The sequence below is a fragment of the Moschus berezovskii genome, chromosome 25, assembly GCF_049115385.1.
Source record: "Moschus berezovskii isolate FMDL1 chromosome 25, NW_MosBer_1.0, whole genome shotgun sequence".
In the NCBI taxonomy this organism is placed as follows: domain Eukaryota; kingdom Metazoa; phylum Chordata; class Mammalia; order Artiodactyla; family Moschidae; genus Moschus; species Moschus berezovskii.
Window position 1 is genome coordinate 12,244,712 of NC_142484.1, and position 18,150 is coordinate 12,262,861.

Genomic DNA, 18,150 nt, shown 5'->3' on the forward strand with positions numbered 1-18,150 from the left:
CTGCCTTTTACTAGCTTGGTGGCCCCGTGCACATGATTTAACCTCTTCTAGGTCCCCTGTCTTCAGTGGTAGGATGGGGACATGAATGCCTGCTTAGTTAGGCTCAGGCGGGGACAGAACAAGGGTAAGGATCACACTGCACAGAGCCCAGCATCCAGAGTGCCCTTTTGCTGTGACGGTGGGACAGTTCCCCAGGTCTCCTGATCAATATGGGACAACCCTTTAAAGCCCCCAAAGTTAAAAACAGAACAAAACAGTCGTTGCTATGAGACCAGATCAAGCTGTAAGCACAGTTTATTTCCCTCTGTGGTATGAGAGACAAGCCACCTGCCAGGGCCTCTAAATACCAGGTAGAACTGTCCCCTTGGCCTGGAGACCCAGCCCAACTCATCACACCCTCAGAGGTTGTTTTCTCCTCAGGCTGGGGTTGGGGGTGAGAGAGGGCACACTGAGGGCCAGGGGAAGTTCTGAGCCTGCCAGGGGAGGGGGCCCCCACAGCTGCGGCCCGTGGATGCTGACCAGGGTGCCATGGGCTGGTCTCAGGCTTCTCCTGAAACCTCTCCAGCCCTGGAGGGTGTGCAGGGCTGAGGAATAGGGCCTCCAAACAGTTCTGCAGGCAGTTGGGATCGGGGGTCATGCCTTAGACTTTAGACTTCTGGGAGCCCAGGGGAGCTGGAAGTGTCTTAAATGTCATCTGGTTCAACACTTTCTTTTCCAGGTGGGAAAACTGAGGCCTGATGACATGGCAGCAGATTATAGAGCTGGCCCTGGGACCTGGTGACCAGAGGCCAAGCCACCGCCGTTTGGCTTTGTGACCTCTGCAGCTAGACTCAGTCCTCCGTTCTGGGGGATTCTGGGTTTAATTCTGACAGCTTAATGACTGTCCCAAGGCCTGAGAGCCAGGGCAGCCCTTGAACCCGTGTCCCAGCGAGGCCAGGGTTTCCAAAATGAGTAGAGAGAAATCCAGGGCGGCATCAGGAGGCATTTTCTGATGAAGGGTGGCACCCAGGGAGCACAGGGACACATACCCTTGACATCAACTAGCTTTTTTAGGAAATAAACCACTGCGGGAAATGTGAGGGACAGACATCCCCAGGGACTCCACTCAGTATCACAACACGAGAGGACTGGGGCGCCAGGCTGCCACCAGATAAACGAGGCGAGGGTGGGGAGAGGCTGGGCCCGGGATGGCGCGGCGGGGCGGGCGGAGGAACGTGCGGAGGCGGGAAGGGGGCCGGGGCAAAGTGAGGGAGGCTGGGCTCCAACCCCCAGAGCGACCGTCTACTCTGAAGCCTCCTTGGGTATATATGCCACATTATCGTAGGCGGGGGGAGGAGAGGCTGCGGGGCTGGGGATGTTGAAGTCTGTGCTGAAGGCGTTCGGCAGGAAAATCACAGGCTGAAAGCAAAAAAAAACAAACCCGGGCAATTCTGGGGGCTCCGGCGCCTTCAGGGAGCTGTTGCAATAGTGCCCTCTTGTGGGTATTGTGAGAACAGCGCCCTAGTGGTGAACTCTCCAGGGATGAATTGGCCCCACTCATCAGTTCAACTAAATTTCCAAAAAGTATTTGCTGAGGTCAGCTATGATCTGAGCATTGGAGGTACAGCAACGAAACAGATAGTAGTCTCATTTATCTAGGAACAAAGGCTCTGGATTTCTTTGTCTCTGGACAGCCCTACACTGGTTCAAGGCTTGGATACCACAGCGCCGGCATCCTTGCAGCCTCTTTGCGGAGGCTTCCCACCTCCAACCCCTACCTCTCCGCCCCGCTCCCTGCCCCCGCAGTGGGCAAACCCTCTAGATTGATTTCCCTGAGCCCCACTCTACTCACCCTCCCCTCTGAACATACAGGCCTCTGCTCAGATTTTCAACAGCTCCACACCCCGTTTTGCACAAACCCACCTCCCAAGGGGGACCCCCACCCCGCCCACGCCCGCACTATGGCCTGCATGTTTGTTTCCGCGGAGGCTGACTTCCAACTGGTTCCCTTGCCTCGAAGGCCCTGCCTCCATCCCCTCTCTGCACTGTCCTCCAGTTTGGGGAAAACGGAGGTCAGTGTCCACCCGAGTCGTGCTGCCCTTCCTGATGTCCACGTCTCTTGACCCGTGAACTTCTGAAGGGTCCCACTCATCCCCGACAGCGATCTCCGCTGGCCCCAGAGCCCGTCTTCCAGGGCTCCGCGTCCAGGCGCAAAGAGCAGCAGGTCCCTTGATGCTGCCGCGCCCCCGTGGCCACGAGGAAAACCTTCCCACGGAAACCCAATGGGGAGCTCTTTGCAGGGCGGGGCCGGGGCAGGGGTAGGGTGAGGTACTCACCGCGTGAGCTTGGGCGCGAGTGGCTTGGCACCCAAAGTGGGTGGCAATGACCGCAATGAAGAACTCCAGTATGGTGAAGATGGTAAGCACGGCCAGATAGCCCCTGCCCACATCCTGGGGACCAAAACCCACAGTCAAGGCCAGCTGAGAATTCTAGAACAGAGGAGGAAAGGGGGCCCAGAGCAGCGAGAATAAGGTGCCCCAGATCACGCAGCCAGTCGATGGCAGAGCTGGAGCGGGTCCCCCTGCCGCGTGACGCATACTCTCCCTTGAACTCAAGATTGCTTCTCCCACCCTTGACGTAGGGTCCTGGGGTCCATATACACCTGGGGGGATCTCTTGGGATTGGCAGGCTCTGCTGATGCCCAGGGCCCTACAACCTCCCTTCCCCCAACCCCCGTCTCCTCCTGGATGTGGCTGTTACTCTTCTTCAAGTTTTCCCACTCCTGGGGACGTTGGACAACATACCCAGTTAGTGACACCAAAATCCATGAGCAGAATGGCCGTCCCTGCAAAGGCCGCCATGGCGCTGAGAATGTTGGTCCCCAGACTGCTCCTCACCTGCAGGGGTAGAGACGGAGGGGAAGGAGGGGAGAGGGGAGGCGGGGGGAGAGGGGGAGGCCACAGCTCTGCCCCGGGAGCCTCGAATACCGGGCCTCCCGCCGCCCCCTGGGTTCTCACACCCATGCCCATACCTGCATCCTCCTTGACCTTCTTTCTTCCTGTCCTTCCCTGGGGACCTCAGGCGAATGGCCCTGCTGACCACTCCCCTAGGTCTTACCTTGTATTGTCTTCTTAGAAGCTGCTGGGAAAGGGGCCCGACCTCCTTCATGGCCTCCCTAAGTGGGGTCTGCAGAGGCTCCTTGCCCACCCATTACTATGCTCCACCCCTCAGGCCCAGCATCCTGAAGGTGCAACTACCCCACGGGCAGGGGTCGGGGGAGGCCCTCTGCTGTGGCCACTGAGGTTGGGAGAGGTGTTGGGGTCAGATCCACCTGGGCCCAGGCAGGGGCTGACAGAGCAAGCACTGCAGATGCCTGCAGGGCACCAGGCAGGGGAGACGCAGGGGCTGTGAGCCTGAGGTCCAGGGAGCGGAGGTCTGGGCCGCGCCCTCATCTGGAGGCTCGGGACTTGGGACAAGTGGACCCCTGGGTGGTCCAGGCAATGGCTCAGGGGTCACCCTCCCCATGCTGCTGGAACCCGATGCTCTTTTGACCCAGTAGCTGAAGCCTTCTGGTTAAACAGCCCTAGCCTTAAAGTGGGGACCTCTCATGGGTGGGCTGGGGACTCTGCAGGATTTGCTCAGGTTCAAAGACTCCAACTCCTCTTTTTTTGAATGACAGGGAGGAGGTTGTTGAGATCAGAGCAGCCTCACACGTAATCAATTAACTGATGAATGACTCCTGCAAACTTCTGTTGAGCACTGGTGCCTGCCAGACACTGTCCAAGGTGCTGTGGGAGTAAATCAGCCCTCTCTCCCCGCCCCCATCCAGACTTTACAGCCTGGGGGAGGGGGGATATAGGTTTGATTCTGAGGTTTCCCTGTGTCCAGTCCCGTCCTATTACAATCCATTCTCCACCCAGCAGCTCTCAGGAGTGTAAATAGAGCACTGATTCTCCTGCTCCCTGGTGGCTCAGACAGTAAAAGGTCTGCCTGTAATGCAGGAGACCCAGCTTTAGTTCCTAGGTGGGGTAGATCCCCTGGAGAAGGGAATGGCAACCCACTCCAGTATTCTTGTCTGGAGAATTCAACGGACGGAGGAGCCTTGTGGGCTACAGTCCATGGGGTTACAAAGAGTAGGACGCAACTGAGCGACCAACACTTTCACTTCTCCCCACCCCACCCCCACCCCGGGCTCCAGCCTCAGTGGCCTCCCACTGCCCTTAAACTTGACTCCATCCACGAGTGTCTCCCCACCTTTCCCTCTCGGCTTAGCTCCTCCCACTCAGCCCCTGGTTTGCTGTAATCCAAAGTCCTGGCCCCTTCTCATCCTCGGGATACTGGTCTCCAGGCTCCTGTACAATGAGCTCAGCGACACCTGCTCAGGGACTGCAGACTCTCCCAGTTGAGCAGAATCCCTCATATTATCCCCCAGCTTTGTTCAGCACTTTCCACTCTGTAAAGACCTTATCTGTGTTTTTGTTTTAGGTGGGGGTCAGGGGTGTCTTACCAGACATTGGAATGTAAGCTCCATGAGGGCAGGGACTTGACTCTGGTGTGATGCTCAACACTCTCCCATCCAAAGCCTCCATTGCCCCCTGCCCTACCTCCCCCCAATCACCCGCAGAAGGCATGGAGCTGTCTGAGATGTCGACCCAGTGTATCTCTAACTTCTCTGCACTTCCCTTCCAAGACTTTTGCCCTGGTCAGATGGAGTCACACATGGTTTCCACGGTGACCCTGCCCACAGTCCCTCCTTGCATCCTCATGCTCTTCCTTCAGGATTTCTCAATCCTACATGCCTACCAAGGCCCAGCTCAGCCGTCTCCTGTTCAGGAGGGCTTTTTGCCTTGTCCCTTTCTCTGGGCCATGAGCACGTCATCTGTGGACCCTCACTTTCTGCCTCTTAGGGTATTCTGAAAGTGTGTCTTGGTTTCTGCTCTCCTGTAGGTAGGGCAGGGACTGTGTCTGGCTGTCTGGGTGTTGTCCCATGCCTGGCCTCCAGCAGCCCCCTATGGAGTGCTTGTTGAAGGAGCATCTTTGGAGGTAGAGCAGAGTGGAGCCTGGCTGTGGCTCCACCCTCACCCCTGGGTCTCCCATTCAGACTTACCAGGCAACTGGTGTGGTTCTTCTCGGCTGCTACTGACAGGGACCCTGAGATGATGAACTGTGTGGGGAAGTGGGTATCCTAGTGAGGCTTCAGCCAGGACACTGGGAAGGGCACACCATGCCTGGCACTGTCAAGGCCGTGGATATCAGGGAGAGGCCAGCAGCCTCCTGGATGCCACTTTCTTGGCCTCCTGGCCAGGCGCTTGGGATCACTCTGTGAGGGTGTCCTCTGGTTACTAGGGGCCCCTGTCCAGGGAACTAGGGCCATGGCTTGCCAGATGAATGTTTTCATTGACATTGTGTCATCAATAGGGAAGGCATTGATCCTTCAGACATTCACTTATCAGACATTTCCTGAGCAGCAGGCATGTGGCAAGATCCTAGCAAAGTTGAATGAGACAGGCAAGATCTCTGACCTCATGAGGCTTCTATTCTAATTTGGTAAGGTGGACACTTAGCAAATAAACAATCAAGAACACTTAGAAGTTTGAAGGATGGAAGCTGGGTAACTACAGGTGTTTAGTGTCCTTAGCCCTGCCTTCATCCCCTTTATTCCATCCTTTTTTGGGGGGAAGCAGGCTAAGCTCTATGCTGGGAGCTTTTCACACATGGGAGTGGGGTCTGGGTCAGGTCATGATTAGGGTTTGTGGTTGAGAGTAGGCTCAGGCCCCCACCCAAGAGTGGCTGTGCCCAGGAGAATGTGGTGGAGGGTGAGCCTGGGCACAGCCCCCCGCCCAGATGGCCCAGGCACTCACGCAGGCTCCTCCCCAGAAGGGAACACCGCCTTCGATGAAGAGCATCCCCACGTGGCCGCGGCGGACCATGAGCAGCACGCCGCCGAAGCCCAGGTGGATAAGGCCGATGAGAATCTGGACGGTCTGCGGGGAGCGGACGGCGGTTCAGCCAGGCGGGCGCGGCGGGCTCCACGCCGCCCCCTGCCGGCCGCAGAGGAAAGCGTGGCAGGGCCCTGCAGTCACGCTTTGAACCCTCGGCAACTCGGAAATAAACTCAGATTCCCTTCTTTTAAGAAGACATCATTACAACAACTGTGAAAGACACCGTATTTTAAGATGGAAAGCCAGTTCCCCACAACTTTCAGGACCCACCCTTCTGGTTCCATGTCTCCACAGGTTTGCCTTTTGCTCTGACCAGGTCTCAGGCACCCTGTGGTGCTACTTGGTTTCTTAGCCCTCATGTTAATGGCTCAGCATTCCCTGCGCTGCCTGCCTCACCGCTTCCTTCCTTGTGCCCCTGCAGCCTGCACAGATATCTCCTTGGGTGTTTTTCTCATTGGAGTGTCATTGATGCATCCCAGTCAAGTGCAGGAGCTGCCGCCTTCCAGCTGGAATCTGGACTTAGGTTTTATATTGATTAGTTAATCAATTAATTAAAGGAATGGTTTCCCAGCACCCCACTGATCCATTCTCAGAAGTGGGATGGTTTTCCCAAGGATGAGGACAATGTGGGCTTCTGGTTCGTGCTGCCACGTTTCTAAGTGGGTTTTTTTTTCTTCTCCTGTTTTGTTTGTTTGTTTTAAAGTATTTATTTACTTGGCTGCTTTGGGTCTTGGTTGGGGCATGCAGGATCCTTCATGACGCAGCATGGATTCTCTAGTTGGATCATGCAGGCTGCAAAGTGCGCAAGCCTCAGTGGTTGTGGCAGGCAGGTGGTGGGATCTTACTTCCCCGACCAGGAATTGATCCCTCATCCACCTGCCTTGCAAGGCAGATTCTTAACCACTGGACCACCAGGGAAGTCCCTGTTTTCCGAATGGTTCTGGTAACGACTGACTCTAGAACTGAGTGGAAAGGGACATTGACGGCCGCTGAACTCAGCCTCTGTCTAATCCAGGTGGTGGTGGCTCAGTCACTAAGTCGTATCCAACTCTTGCGACCCCATGTACTATAGCCCGCCAGGCTCCTCTGTCCGTGGAATTCTCCAGGCAAGACTACTGGAGTGGGCCATTTCCTTCTCCAGGGGATCTTCCCGACCTGGGAATCAAACCCAGATCTCCTGCATTGCAGGCATATTCTTTACTGAGGGAGCTACAAGGGAAGATCCTAATCCAGGAACCCTGTCCATCTCCTGACTTCTGAATGGACTCCCTTAGTGATGAGGTGCTCACTGTGGTCCATTTATGGGCAGTTCAGGCTGTGGAATTGTATCTTAGGATCATGTGCTACATATATATATATATATGTCTTCCTAACATGAGAGCCAAGCATTTGTACATTTAAAGACGTGACCCCTTGAATCCTCTCTTTCCTCTCTCTTTGATCACGTGTCTTCCATGTTTTTGGTGCCCTTTATGGGGTATCACGTCCCAGATGCCAAAGCTGCTCTCCTCCTCGGGTCCTTCCCCTGCTACTGGATCAACACTGCTACTGCAGTTACTCCTCATAAGACACCGGCTGCCACTTACCAAATGCCTGTCTGCACTAAGCGATGTGCTGGGTGTTTTACAGACATTATCTCTTTTAACCCTAATGTGATGAGGTAGGTATCCTAAAATTATTATCCTGATTTCAGAAATGAGGAAATTGAGGAAAATGATGTTCAGAGATATTCAGTAATTTGTGCGAGGTCTCCCAGCTAGGCAGTGGCAGGCCAACTTACTCTAAAGCCAGTATTCTCCCTGGCTGACACTCCCTAGAATCTATATATAGTTTCTCTTTTTTATATTTTTTGGCAATTTGCGTTTGTCTCAGCAAATCCCTTTGGGGTCATTGTTTCTCAGAGGCTGGTCTGAGATTTCCAGTCTCCAGAAAGGGATCCACCAACTTTGTCCATTTGCTTCTACTCCATTCCTGCCCCAGTGGAGCTGGTGCAGCCTTTAGGCTCCTAAGTTCCAGCATATTCAAGCCCAAGCCTTGGGCCAGTGACTTAGCGTTGATGAGCCTCAGCTTCCTCATCTGTCCAGTGGGAACTATGATCCCTGTCTCACAAGTGGTGATGAGACCCTAAGGAGACAACGAGTGCAAATTCTTTGGCCCAGTGTGCGCAGCTCTCAGGGGCACGCAGTAAATGAGAGCTGTCATCATTGTGGTCGTCACCACCATCATCGTCAATGAAACTATGTTTTCATCTTCCACTCCGACAAACTGAGGCCGAGGGACAAGCGGAGGACACTCTGCATATAATATATAGATAAATATGTGTAACTCTCTGTCTGTCTACTGTCCCCCCAAGAGATCAATATCTCACGGCCATCTGAGGTTGGACTGTCAGCCCTGCAGCAGCCAAGGGCTGGCCCTGGCTTCCACTTCAGCTTCATCTCAGCTCCCTCCTTCCTCGGCTCATTACCTTCCAGCCATGTCCGTCTTCTGTTTTTTGTCCATCTTGTTCTTTGAACAAGCCGCCTCAGGGCCTCTGCACTTGCTGTTTCCTCTCCCTGATGAGCCAGTCTCCATCCCCTCACTTGGCTGGCTTCAGCCCAGCATCTGGACTGTCAGCGACAATGCCATTCTCACCAGACAGACCTTTCTGTCCACCTTTGCTGTGTTGCCCCTCCCCCATGGTCATTTTCGACCTCACTGCCTTGTCTGGAGTTATCTCAGTCGTTTCTTCACTGGTTTACTCTCTGCAGAATGGTCCGTGTCTGCCTGGTGCATGGCTGCATCCTCAAGTCCTCACTAAGCATCTACCAATTGCTGCCCTGGTGGCTCAGACAGTAAAGAGTCCACCTGCAGTGCAGGAGACCTGGGTTCGATCCCTGGATTGGGAAGATCCCCTGGAGGAGGGCATGGCAACCCACTCCAGTATTCTTGCCTGGAGACACCCCATGGACAGAGGAGCCTGGCGAGCTGCAGTCCATAGGGCTGCAAAGAGTCAGACACGACTGAGCGACTAAGCGTAGCACATTATCTCCAAGGTGCATGAGGGCTCCCTCCTTGCCCAGCACCTATGCCCCAGGTGGTCGGAAAGGCTGTTCTTACCCCCAGAGCCTTGGGCTCTCCCGTCAGGAATGTCTCCCCGGGCCGCAGGTCTGTTGGCTGGGTGACCCGCGGTGTCTGCGCCCCCAGCGGCGGCTCCTCGTACTGCATGATCCCTGGGGCCTGGCACAGGGAGGTGGGCAGGATGGCTGGGGGCGGGCGCAGGCCGCTGGCGTTGCTGGGTGGGATGACGACAAACACCCCATTGCTGGAGGGAGCCGTGGACATCGTGCTCAGAGAGCCTGGGAGAAGAGGCTCCGGAAATAATAATGATGGTGATGATGGTTACACATTTACATAAGAGATTGTCAGTTTATCAACAACCTGACTTCCTATCCCTGTTCACTGCAGTCCCCAGAGGCTGGCACCAAAATCTCTGCTCAGTGAAGAAGGGAGGCTTCCCTCAGGGAAGTAAAGGGATGTCAGAGGTCAAGGTGAGGCAAGGCCAAGACTTGAATCCAGTCTTTTTGACCCTAGAAACCACATTCTCCATCTCTGCCTTTATTACATGGAAAGGACCTTTAAGAGGAACATGCATTTAAATTGCCTCCTTTGCCCAGAGAGGGCAAGTGACTTACTCAAGGACACACAGCTAGTGTGAGCCGGAGCTGAGCATCTCTGCACAGGAGACTGGAGCTCACCCACCACTTCCTGTCCCTTAGCCCAGGGCTAATGAGCTTGTGTAAATAATACCCCTGGGTGATTTCCTGCTGTGGGAACCTTCCTCTTGGCCACCCAAGCAATCGCCATTATCACAGACAAGCCATGCATGGATTATGGAAACTCTATGCATAGCTGGCCTGAGCAAATGCTTTGGGGAAAACCACCCAACTGTCAGGAGATGGACCAGCAGAGTGATGAACCTGCCAGATCATACAATGAAATGAAGAACAGGCATCCTTCTTATTGGCGTTAATTGGTTAAGCACACGACTCTGCAGATAGAAGCTGGGACTTGAATCCTGGCCCCTCTGGGTACCGGGAGACCTGGGGGCAAGATGGCCACCTGCCCCAGCCTCAGTTTCCTTATCTGTAAAGTGGGGATAATAACACTGAGAGTTAATCCCATAGGGTTTCGTGTGAATTAACATAACACAACCTTGAGAAAAGCCATCTTTCAGAGTCTAACCATTGCTAGGAGTCAGGTACAGGGTCCATGCCCTCCAGGAGCCTTGTGTCTGGTGGGAAGAGCAAGAGAAGCTTGTAATTCAGCCCAACAGATGATGACAGCATTGACTGAGCACCAAGCTCAGGGCTGGGCGTAGGAAGAAGCAGACATGTCCCTTGGGATGGACTGGTACACACTGCTGTATTTAAAATGGATAGCCAACAAGGACCTACTATATAGCACAGAGAACTCTGCTCAGCATTGTGTGGCTGCCCGGATGGGAGGAGAGTTTGGGGAGGATGGATACTTGTATATGGATGGCTGAGTCCCTTTGCTGTGCAACTGAAACCATCACAATACTGTTAATTAATCAGCTATACCCCAATACAGAATAAAAAGTTTTAAAAAAAAGAACGTCCTGTCCTCAGACTCTGGCAACGTAGAGCAGGGCTCTGCTAGGACGGGGTGCTGGTGGAGGTGGGAGCTGATTCCACCTTATTGGTGTGAGTTCAGTCGTGTCGTCAGGGAGGACGCAGACCTGAAACTCGGGTCCTCAGAGGCGGCTGTTAGTCTGCTCTCACCTCCCCACCCACGTTCCTTCCCTTTTCTCTTTCTCTCGTCTTCCATCTTTTTCTTTCCCCGCCTATTGGCCTTTTCCCTCTTCACCAGACGTATTTGAGAAAAGTAGGCGACTGCTGAGGATGTTGTGAAAGAGTCCCTGGTCTGGCAGTCCAAGTACATGGGGCCAGACGAGATGCTGGGAGACGGAGGGTCTGAGCTGAGGAGAACCCTTCCTGCCCCAGGACTCTTTGCTTCTTGAGGTGTGAATAATTACCGTTTAAGTCCTCCTCTCATTCTAAGGGAGAGAAGGCATGGATTGTTAGCTTGGAGATGCTTCCCTGATGGCTCAGCAGATAAAGAATCTGCCTGCAATGCAGGAGACACAGGGGACACGGGTTCAATCCTGTGTGGGGAAGATCTTCTGGAGAAGGAAATGACAACTACTCCAGTATTCTTGCCTGAAAAACCCCATGGCCAGGGGATCCTGGTGGGCTACAGTCCAATGGGTCTTAAAGAGTTGGACACGATTGAGTGACGAAGCACAGCACAGAGATGAAGAACTAGAGGTTCAGAGAGGGTGACTGTGTCTCCCATGGTCACACAGCAGCCTCAGTATTGAAGAATTGGGGTAGGTCTGCACTCTGGTCTTCCGGTAGATGGGAGGCATTCACTCCTGGGTTCAACTCCTGTCTTTGTCAGAGTGAGGGGATCAATCCAGCACTCCAGTTTTTGGAATACTAGTTCTAAAATGCTTGGAATAAAAGTTAATTTAAAAAATACAACTATACTCCAATATAAATTGATAAAAAACAAATGAAATACTTGGAGCCCACAGAGGAGTGAATTGCCAACCCATGGGGCCTGAGTCTGCCAATTTTCCACTTCCTCATGCAAGTTCATTTAAAGAAATCACCCACATTCTCACCATCACCTGGAAAGGATATTTAGCACCAGAGAGGGAGGAAAGGCATAATTTTAGAAAAAAAGGACAAAACCTTTAGGTGGAACACATTTGACTCCTGCTTTGCCTGTAGAGTTGTCATTTCATCAGGGACAAGGTTCACTGGTGGCTCAGATGGTAAAGAACCCTCCTGCAACACGGGAGACCCGAGTTTGACCCCTGACTTGGCAAGATCCCCTGGAGAAGGGAATGGCAACCCACTCCAGTATTTTTGCCTGGAGAATTCCATGAACAGAGGAGCCTGGCGGGCTACCGTCCATGGCGTCACAAAGAGTCGGACACAACTGAGTGACTAACACTTTCAACACAGGTGAAAACTGTGCCTGGGACCCATGGCGATTTGGAGTGTATCTGTGAACACTCTCTGGGGTACCAAGAAGCAGCACCATGAGCTATACCCTTCCTGGGCTCTCCAAGGGGGCCCGAGCAGCCTCAGAAGGGAGCGCAAGCGTAATTAACGCCATCTCTCCCGAGGTGGGAGGTGAGAAACTTGCTTAAACTGAGACCTCACTCCCCCTTAGATGAAAAGAAAACACCTACAAAAATAGGCTCTCAGCTGATGTCGCGGGTTAAGAGGCAACCGAAGTGTCACAGAGCTCCTGAGACCTAAAATCTCTCTCTACTCACCCCTCTGAAGCTGCCATCGGCCTTGCTACAACATCAGGCCAGGGACCACCGTTCTGTTGGGTTCGGAGGCCACCTGGCCCACGCCTCTAGCTATGTGCCACCCAGAAAGAGACTCTCTTTTCCTTGTGAATGAATGTGAATGAATCAGTCACCTTGCCGTAAACCTTGATGCGTGTGTGTCAGGGACAGGCAGGTGGAAAAGAGGCAAAGTCATGATCCCCTGTATCCAGGAGCTTACCAGATACCCTCCAGGGGAACGGCTGCCTAGGACACAGGAAATACCCAGATATCAATAAGGCATGATATGAGCAGCTGCACAGCCTTCTGTAGTTTGTGGAGTCCTCATGTGTATGGGAACCAAGGACCCTTATAACAGCCCCTGAGGTCAGTGTTAATCAGCCCATTTTGCAGACTAGTAAACTGAGGGTCAGGGCTTCCCTGGTGGCTCAGTCAGTAAAGAAACCACCTGCAATGCAGGAGACCCAGGTTTGATCCCTTTGTCCGGAAGATCCCCTGGAGGAGGGCATGTCTACCCACTTCAGTATTCTTGCCTGGAGAATCCCATGGACAGAGGAGCCTGGTGAGCGACAGTCCATGGGGTCGCAAGAGTCAGATACAACTTAGTGACTAAACTATCACCAAACTGAGGGTCAGAAATTGTGCAGTCGAGTGGCCCAGGCCATGGGCCTTGAAATTGGACATAATTGTCAGAGATGTTAAAAGTTTCAGCTGAGTTCAGATACTGGAGTGAGCTGTGCCATAGATGACCTGGTTCAGTTCAGTTCAGTTCAGTTGCTCAGTTGTGTCCGACTCTTTGCGACCCCATGAATCACAGCACGCCAGGCCTCCCCGTCCATCACCTGGTAGAACTTGCCAAAAAGCAGGTGGTCGTGAACCTCCTGGGTGACTTTGCCACCTTTGCCTATACGGCTGGGAATGGAGGCTGAGAGTGGATTTTGGAGAGATTATTTAGAGTGATCTGAGTCTAAATACAGGGGAAGAGAAGTTTTCCTGTTCACCCTGAGACAAAAGGGAGGGGCTGGCTTTGTGGACACTTGGAGAAATTGATCCGCACTCCTGCAGTTTGGGCCTCCCGTGATTCTGAGTTGAGGGAGGGGTTTTCGGGGGAGGTACACAGGAGAGAGAACCATCCTCCCCCCAGTGATGAAGGGGCACATCCAGAGACCTGGTAAAACACCTCTGCAGAGAAACCAGCTCAAACATTGCCAGCCTCAAAGGAGGGCGGTGGGTGCTTGCAAGAGCAGCAGCTAGCTCCCCCGTCCGTTCCTCTCCTCCTTCTCCCCTCCTTCTGTCATCCGGCTCTGGAGAAACTGCAGTCCAGCTTGGGGGAGGGGAAGCTCGTGGGAAAGCGAGGGGAGGTCCTCCAGGTCCTTCTCACCTGCCACATGCTGGGCTGAGGATCCTGGTGCGCTAAGCCTCCTTGTGACCTAACAGGAGATCGGACCCTCCAGTGACCGAATCGGGCTGTTTGCCTCGTATGAGAGCAGCCAGAAGAGTGACCACCGCAGTTTCAATCTCACATAGTTGCTGTGAGTTTTAAAAGAAACAGTGCCCACCTCCTGCCCAGCACAGTGCCTGGCATGCAGGGGGCAACCAGTGCCTCTAGTCTCTGTTGCTAGTGACATCCATATGAAGTAAGTACTATCACCATTTTGCCGATGAAGACAATTGAGCTCAGAGACATTAAGTGATGTGTGTAATCTCCGTCCAGTGAATTATTCTTTGTGAGCCTCAGTTTCTCCATCTGTAAAATGGGTCCCTAAAAATCCCTTTTGGTGCTCAAGCCCTGCTCCTGTGGAACCTGGAGTGAGGTAAACTGTCCTCTCCTTGGGGGCTTCTCTCCAGGACCTTCGTGGGCAGGCAAAGACATGGATGGCTCAGGAGAGAGGGCTAATAACCTGTTGTTTTGAACGTAAGCAAGGTGACCTGCCCAGGGTCACACGGTCAGGGTAAGGGATGGAGCTGGGATGCAAACCTAGGTCTTCTCACTCCACCTCCTGCTCTTTCCCAGTTCCCTGAGGACCCTCCGATGTGGGGGCCACACTGTCAGGACACAGAGTTGCACAGAGAGCCCCAGGACACTGACTCCACTGGCTTCCCTCCCCGGAGCCAAGATGCCCTGGTCCTACACTGATTCATAGACCTACCACCTCTGGCTGGGCCAACTCCACCTCTCAGCTGCCTGGACTTGTCTTGTGAGTGTCTCTGAGCATCGACTATACTCACGAGGCGCCAGAAGCAGTTTTGTTCATTCACAGTCACAGCAGCTGGGAAGCGGGTGGTGTTAACAGCTGGAGGAGAGCGGCTCTTGATGAAAGGCAAAGAGCACATCTGGGAGGGGGCAGCTTTGCCGAGTGGCCGAGATCTCAGGCCCTGGAGTTAGCCTGGGAAGAATCAGCCTACCCCTCTGCCGGCTCTGTCAGCTGCAGGCCCTGGGGCAAGTTGCCTGACCCCTTTGGGTCTCAGTTTCCCCATCTGTCAAGTGGGTGGCTGTGATGTTGGTGGGAGGTGAGGTGCTTGAGTCTTCCAAGGATGCCCCATCTACTCCCCTGCCGGCCTGCTGGCCCCACCTCTGTGTTGATGGGCAGGAACTGGTCCCTTCTGTCTAAGTCTGAGCCTGTGATGTCAGGCTGGCAGGAAGCTACTGGGCTTCTCCAATCCCAGCCCGTTCAGGACAGGTCAGACCTGCTCTGCTGTCCTGGAAATGATGCTGTCAGATGTACACACGTGTTGGAGGAGGACAGGCCTCCCCCCATCCCTGCTGCCTGGCCCCTCTGAAGGTTTCCACTATGCTTCGCTGCCCGCTCTGCATTGAGGGCCTGGGGGTCAGCCCCTTCCCCTGGATGGGCCTCTGTTTCCTCATCTATAAAAGAGAGGCGAGATAATATTTGCCCCTAAGTCCCTTGCCAGCTCAGAATCTGCCAGGTCCTTCTCTTTCCTTGGAGAAGGGAGGAACAGGGTTTGAATCACCTTTCGGCCTGCCTGAGGGGATGGGGTGGGGTGTGTGGAGTCAGGAGCGGGTGGGTGGGGAAAGCTGAGCGGAGGATTCCGGTTCCCTGAGACGACAGTTGGGGGCCCAAGGTCTCAGGGGATACCCGAGTCTTCTCAGTGACTGGCTTTGAGGAGAGAAGACCCATGCCCTTTCTTTACCCCAACACCTGACCGTGGTCCTGAGCTGAAGGTCCCCATCAGAGGGAGGCCAGGAATTCAGAGGCCTGGGAGCTGTCCTGCCCATTAGTGCTGGGTGGGGAAGGACCCGGGGTCATCACCCTGTCGGCCCAGTGGTCTCCTCCTCTCGACTTGCCTGGTGTCTGACATGCCTCTGCCCCGGGTTCTCTGTCGTGCCCCATGTCTCCCGTCTCCTCCCAGGTCCCCTGTCTCCCCCCAGGGCCCCTGTTGTGCCCTACATCCCCTGTCTTGTCCGAGGTCCTTGTCTCATCCCAGGTCCCCTGTCTCGTCCCAGGTCCCTGTCTCCTCCCGGGTCCTGTCTCGTCCCGGGTCCCCTGTCTCCCCCCAGGGCCCCTGTCACACCCCACATCCCTGTCTCGCCCCAGGGACTGGCCTGGGCCTTGCTCCTGGAAGGGCAGGTGTACTCACCCGGCTGTCACTGCCGCCGTGCCCACTGCCGCCTGCTCCCCGCTGCCTCTGCTCTCCGGCTGCCCCTCCTGAGTTCACACATGCTACTGTGAAAGCCTTGCTATTCGTGTGGGGCTTGGAAATCCTCTTCTGTAAGCTGCTGTCTCTGGGAAGTTCTCAAGTCCCCTCCCAGCTCTGCGACCTCACCTATCCAGCCTGATCCACCCAGGGGCCTAGGAAGCTGCTTCTGGGAGCATGGGCTCCCGGGAGCAGGGCCCCTGTGGGCATCAGCTCCTTCCCTCGACGTTCAGAGGGGAGATTAGGCCTGGAGGAGCCAGTGGCCTGCTGGGGTCCCACTGTGAGTGTCGGAGCCGGGACCTGGTCCACAGGGGTCTGCATTGGCCTCCACCCTCTTGCTGCTCAGGAGGGGGGAAGCCTGAGAGTCACCTGGAGGAGGTGGCCTGACATCTTCCAGCTGAACTTGTCTGACGTCGGGGAGTCATTTCCCTGCTTTCCCATGGCAGAGCGCAGAGTGTGTGATTGTAGGAGTGAGTGTGAGCAGGTGTGAGTACACGTGTGTGAGGGTGTGGACATGTGTGTGAGGGAACGTGTGTGAGTGTACCTGGGCTTGTGAAAGCGTGTGCGTGTGTGAGTGCATGCGTGTGAACATGTGTAGGCATGCATGAGTGCAGGTGTGTGAGTGTGGGTGTATGAGTGTGAGCACGTGGCCATGCGTGCAGGTGTGACTGTGGTGTGTGGGTGTGTGGGGGTGTGAACTTGTGTGACCGGGAGTGTGCATGCCCACAGAGTGGTATTCGAGTGGTGTGGGCGCAGAGAATTTGTGCACCAGTTTCTAGATTCAAGGTCTCATCAAAATAGGCGCTGTGACCTCCGGGCCCAGCCAGGGAGATGGGGTGGGTGGGCCGGAAGGGCGTGGCCCCGCCGGCGCTCAGCTCGGCCAGGGACAGGGCAGCCTGATTGCAGAAACAGGCCTGGCTCTCTTCCTCTGTGCATCCACACCTCCTGCAGCTACAACAGGAGTCTAGTTCCCCAAACCCTTGGATCCGGGCTGCCTTGCGTGCAGCAGAAGTGGCCGGGGCAGGCTCTGACCTGAGGCCTCAGGAGGTGTCACGGCTTCTGTTCTTGTCAGGAAACCAGCACCTCCCACGCAGCATGTCCCGCCAGCCTGCTGGAGGCGGGGAGCCAAGCCAGCCCAGCTGTGCCCGCAGAGGCCCCAGCGTGCGAGCGAGAACGGCCAAGGTCAGCAGGGCCATCTGGCTGACACCGAGCTGAACACAAACACATGGGTAAACCTAGATCAGAGCAGGAGGCCTGCCCAGACAACCCAGTGACTGGTGAGCAAAAATAAACGCTTATGGAGGAATGCCATGGAGGTTCCATGGTTGACTGTCTTATGGTCCTTCTCTGGTGATGGGTGAATGAAGGCGTCTGCTCTCCTGTGGCGGCCTCCTCATCTCTCACATCAGCAACTCCGTAGGCCAGGGACCAAAGAATCTGTGCTGACCCTTTAAGGACCAGGAGCAGCTGGAAAAATGGAACTATCCAGACTCTAAGCCCAGCACTAAGCCCCGCCCAGTCCTTTCCCACAGCTGGTGACCCGTTTTCCTTCATGATTTGGGCACTGTGGGCAGCCACCGTCTCTAGCTGAGTGACTCCTTGTTTTTCCTTCTGGGAATGCTTGATTCTTTCCTGTCATTTACCATTTTCAGAATAATGGGAGTGCCCTAACAGCTTCCACAGGTGATAAAAGATATTTTTTTTAGTATTCCTATGAAGGCTCATGTTCCAACCCACCACAGGCATTGTTGTTTTTATTACTATTTTTGCTATTGTTATTAGTCTTGAAGTTCAAATTGTTCCATTTTAAGCCAGTGGGGTCCCCTTCAAACTGGCTCTTTGTCCTTCTGAGATGCCCCTTGTCGGACAGTTTCTGAGTCTCAATTTCCTCATCTGTAAAACGGGCTTCAAATACCTACCTGTATTGTTGTTGGAGATGAAATATTTGTGTTTCGTGAAATACAGCTTCTGAATTCATGTTACTGATGGTCCTGCCCCTTACCCTCCCAGCTCCCCCTCCCACCCTCTGACTTTTTATATTAGAATGGCCTCTGGAACCACACTTTAAGGGCTACACAGTGGTCACAGGGCCCTTCTGATGATCAGTGACACAAATGTGTCATCCAGGGCTTGTGACTGGGACGCTTTAGGCCATCAGCTATGATGGGATGGGAGTTTCCCACTCTTCACTCATTTTTTTTT

At 54.3% G+C, this 18,150-nt stretch overlaps 1 protein-coding gene across 2 annotated transcripts; it reads right to left on the reverse strand.

Moving 5' to 3' along the window:
* Window positions 1-276: 276 nt before the first annotated feature.
* MS4A15 (membrane spanning 4-domains A15) lies at window positions 277-15,986 on the reverse strand. Of its 2 annotated transcripts, none has more exons than XM_088832309.1 (7): window positions 15,892-15,986; window positions 9,021-9,272; window positions 5,841-5,963; window positions 5,087-5,143; window positions 2,784-2,876; window positions 2,316-2,468; window positions 277-1,398 (listed from the first exon to the last, which is right to left on the reverse strand). In XM_088832309.1, the coding sequence occupies exons 2-7, from the start codon at window positions 9,243-9,245 to the stop codon at window positions 1,282-1,284; spliced, it is 768 nt and encodes a 255-aa protein (XP_088688435.1). In that variant the 5' UTR covers window positions 9,246-9,272; window positions 15,892-15,986; the 3' UTR covers window positions 277-1,281. The 2 variants fall into 2 exon arrangements, with proteins under 2 accessions (XP_088688435.1, XP_088688436.1); XM_088832310.1 differs by having other exon boundaries at window positions 2,316-2,429; window positions 15,892-15,914.
* Window positions 15,987-18,150: the final 2,164 nt, after the last annotated feature.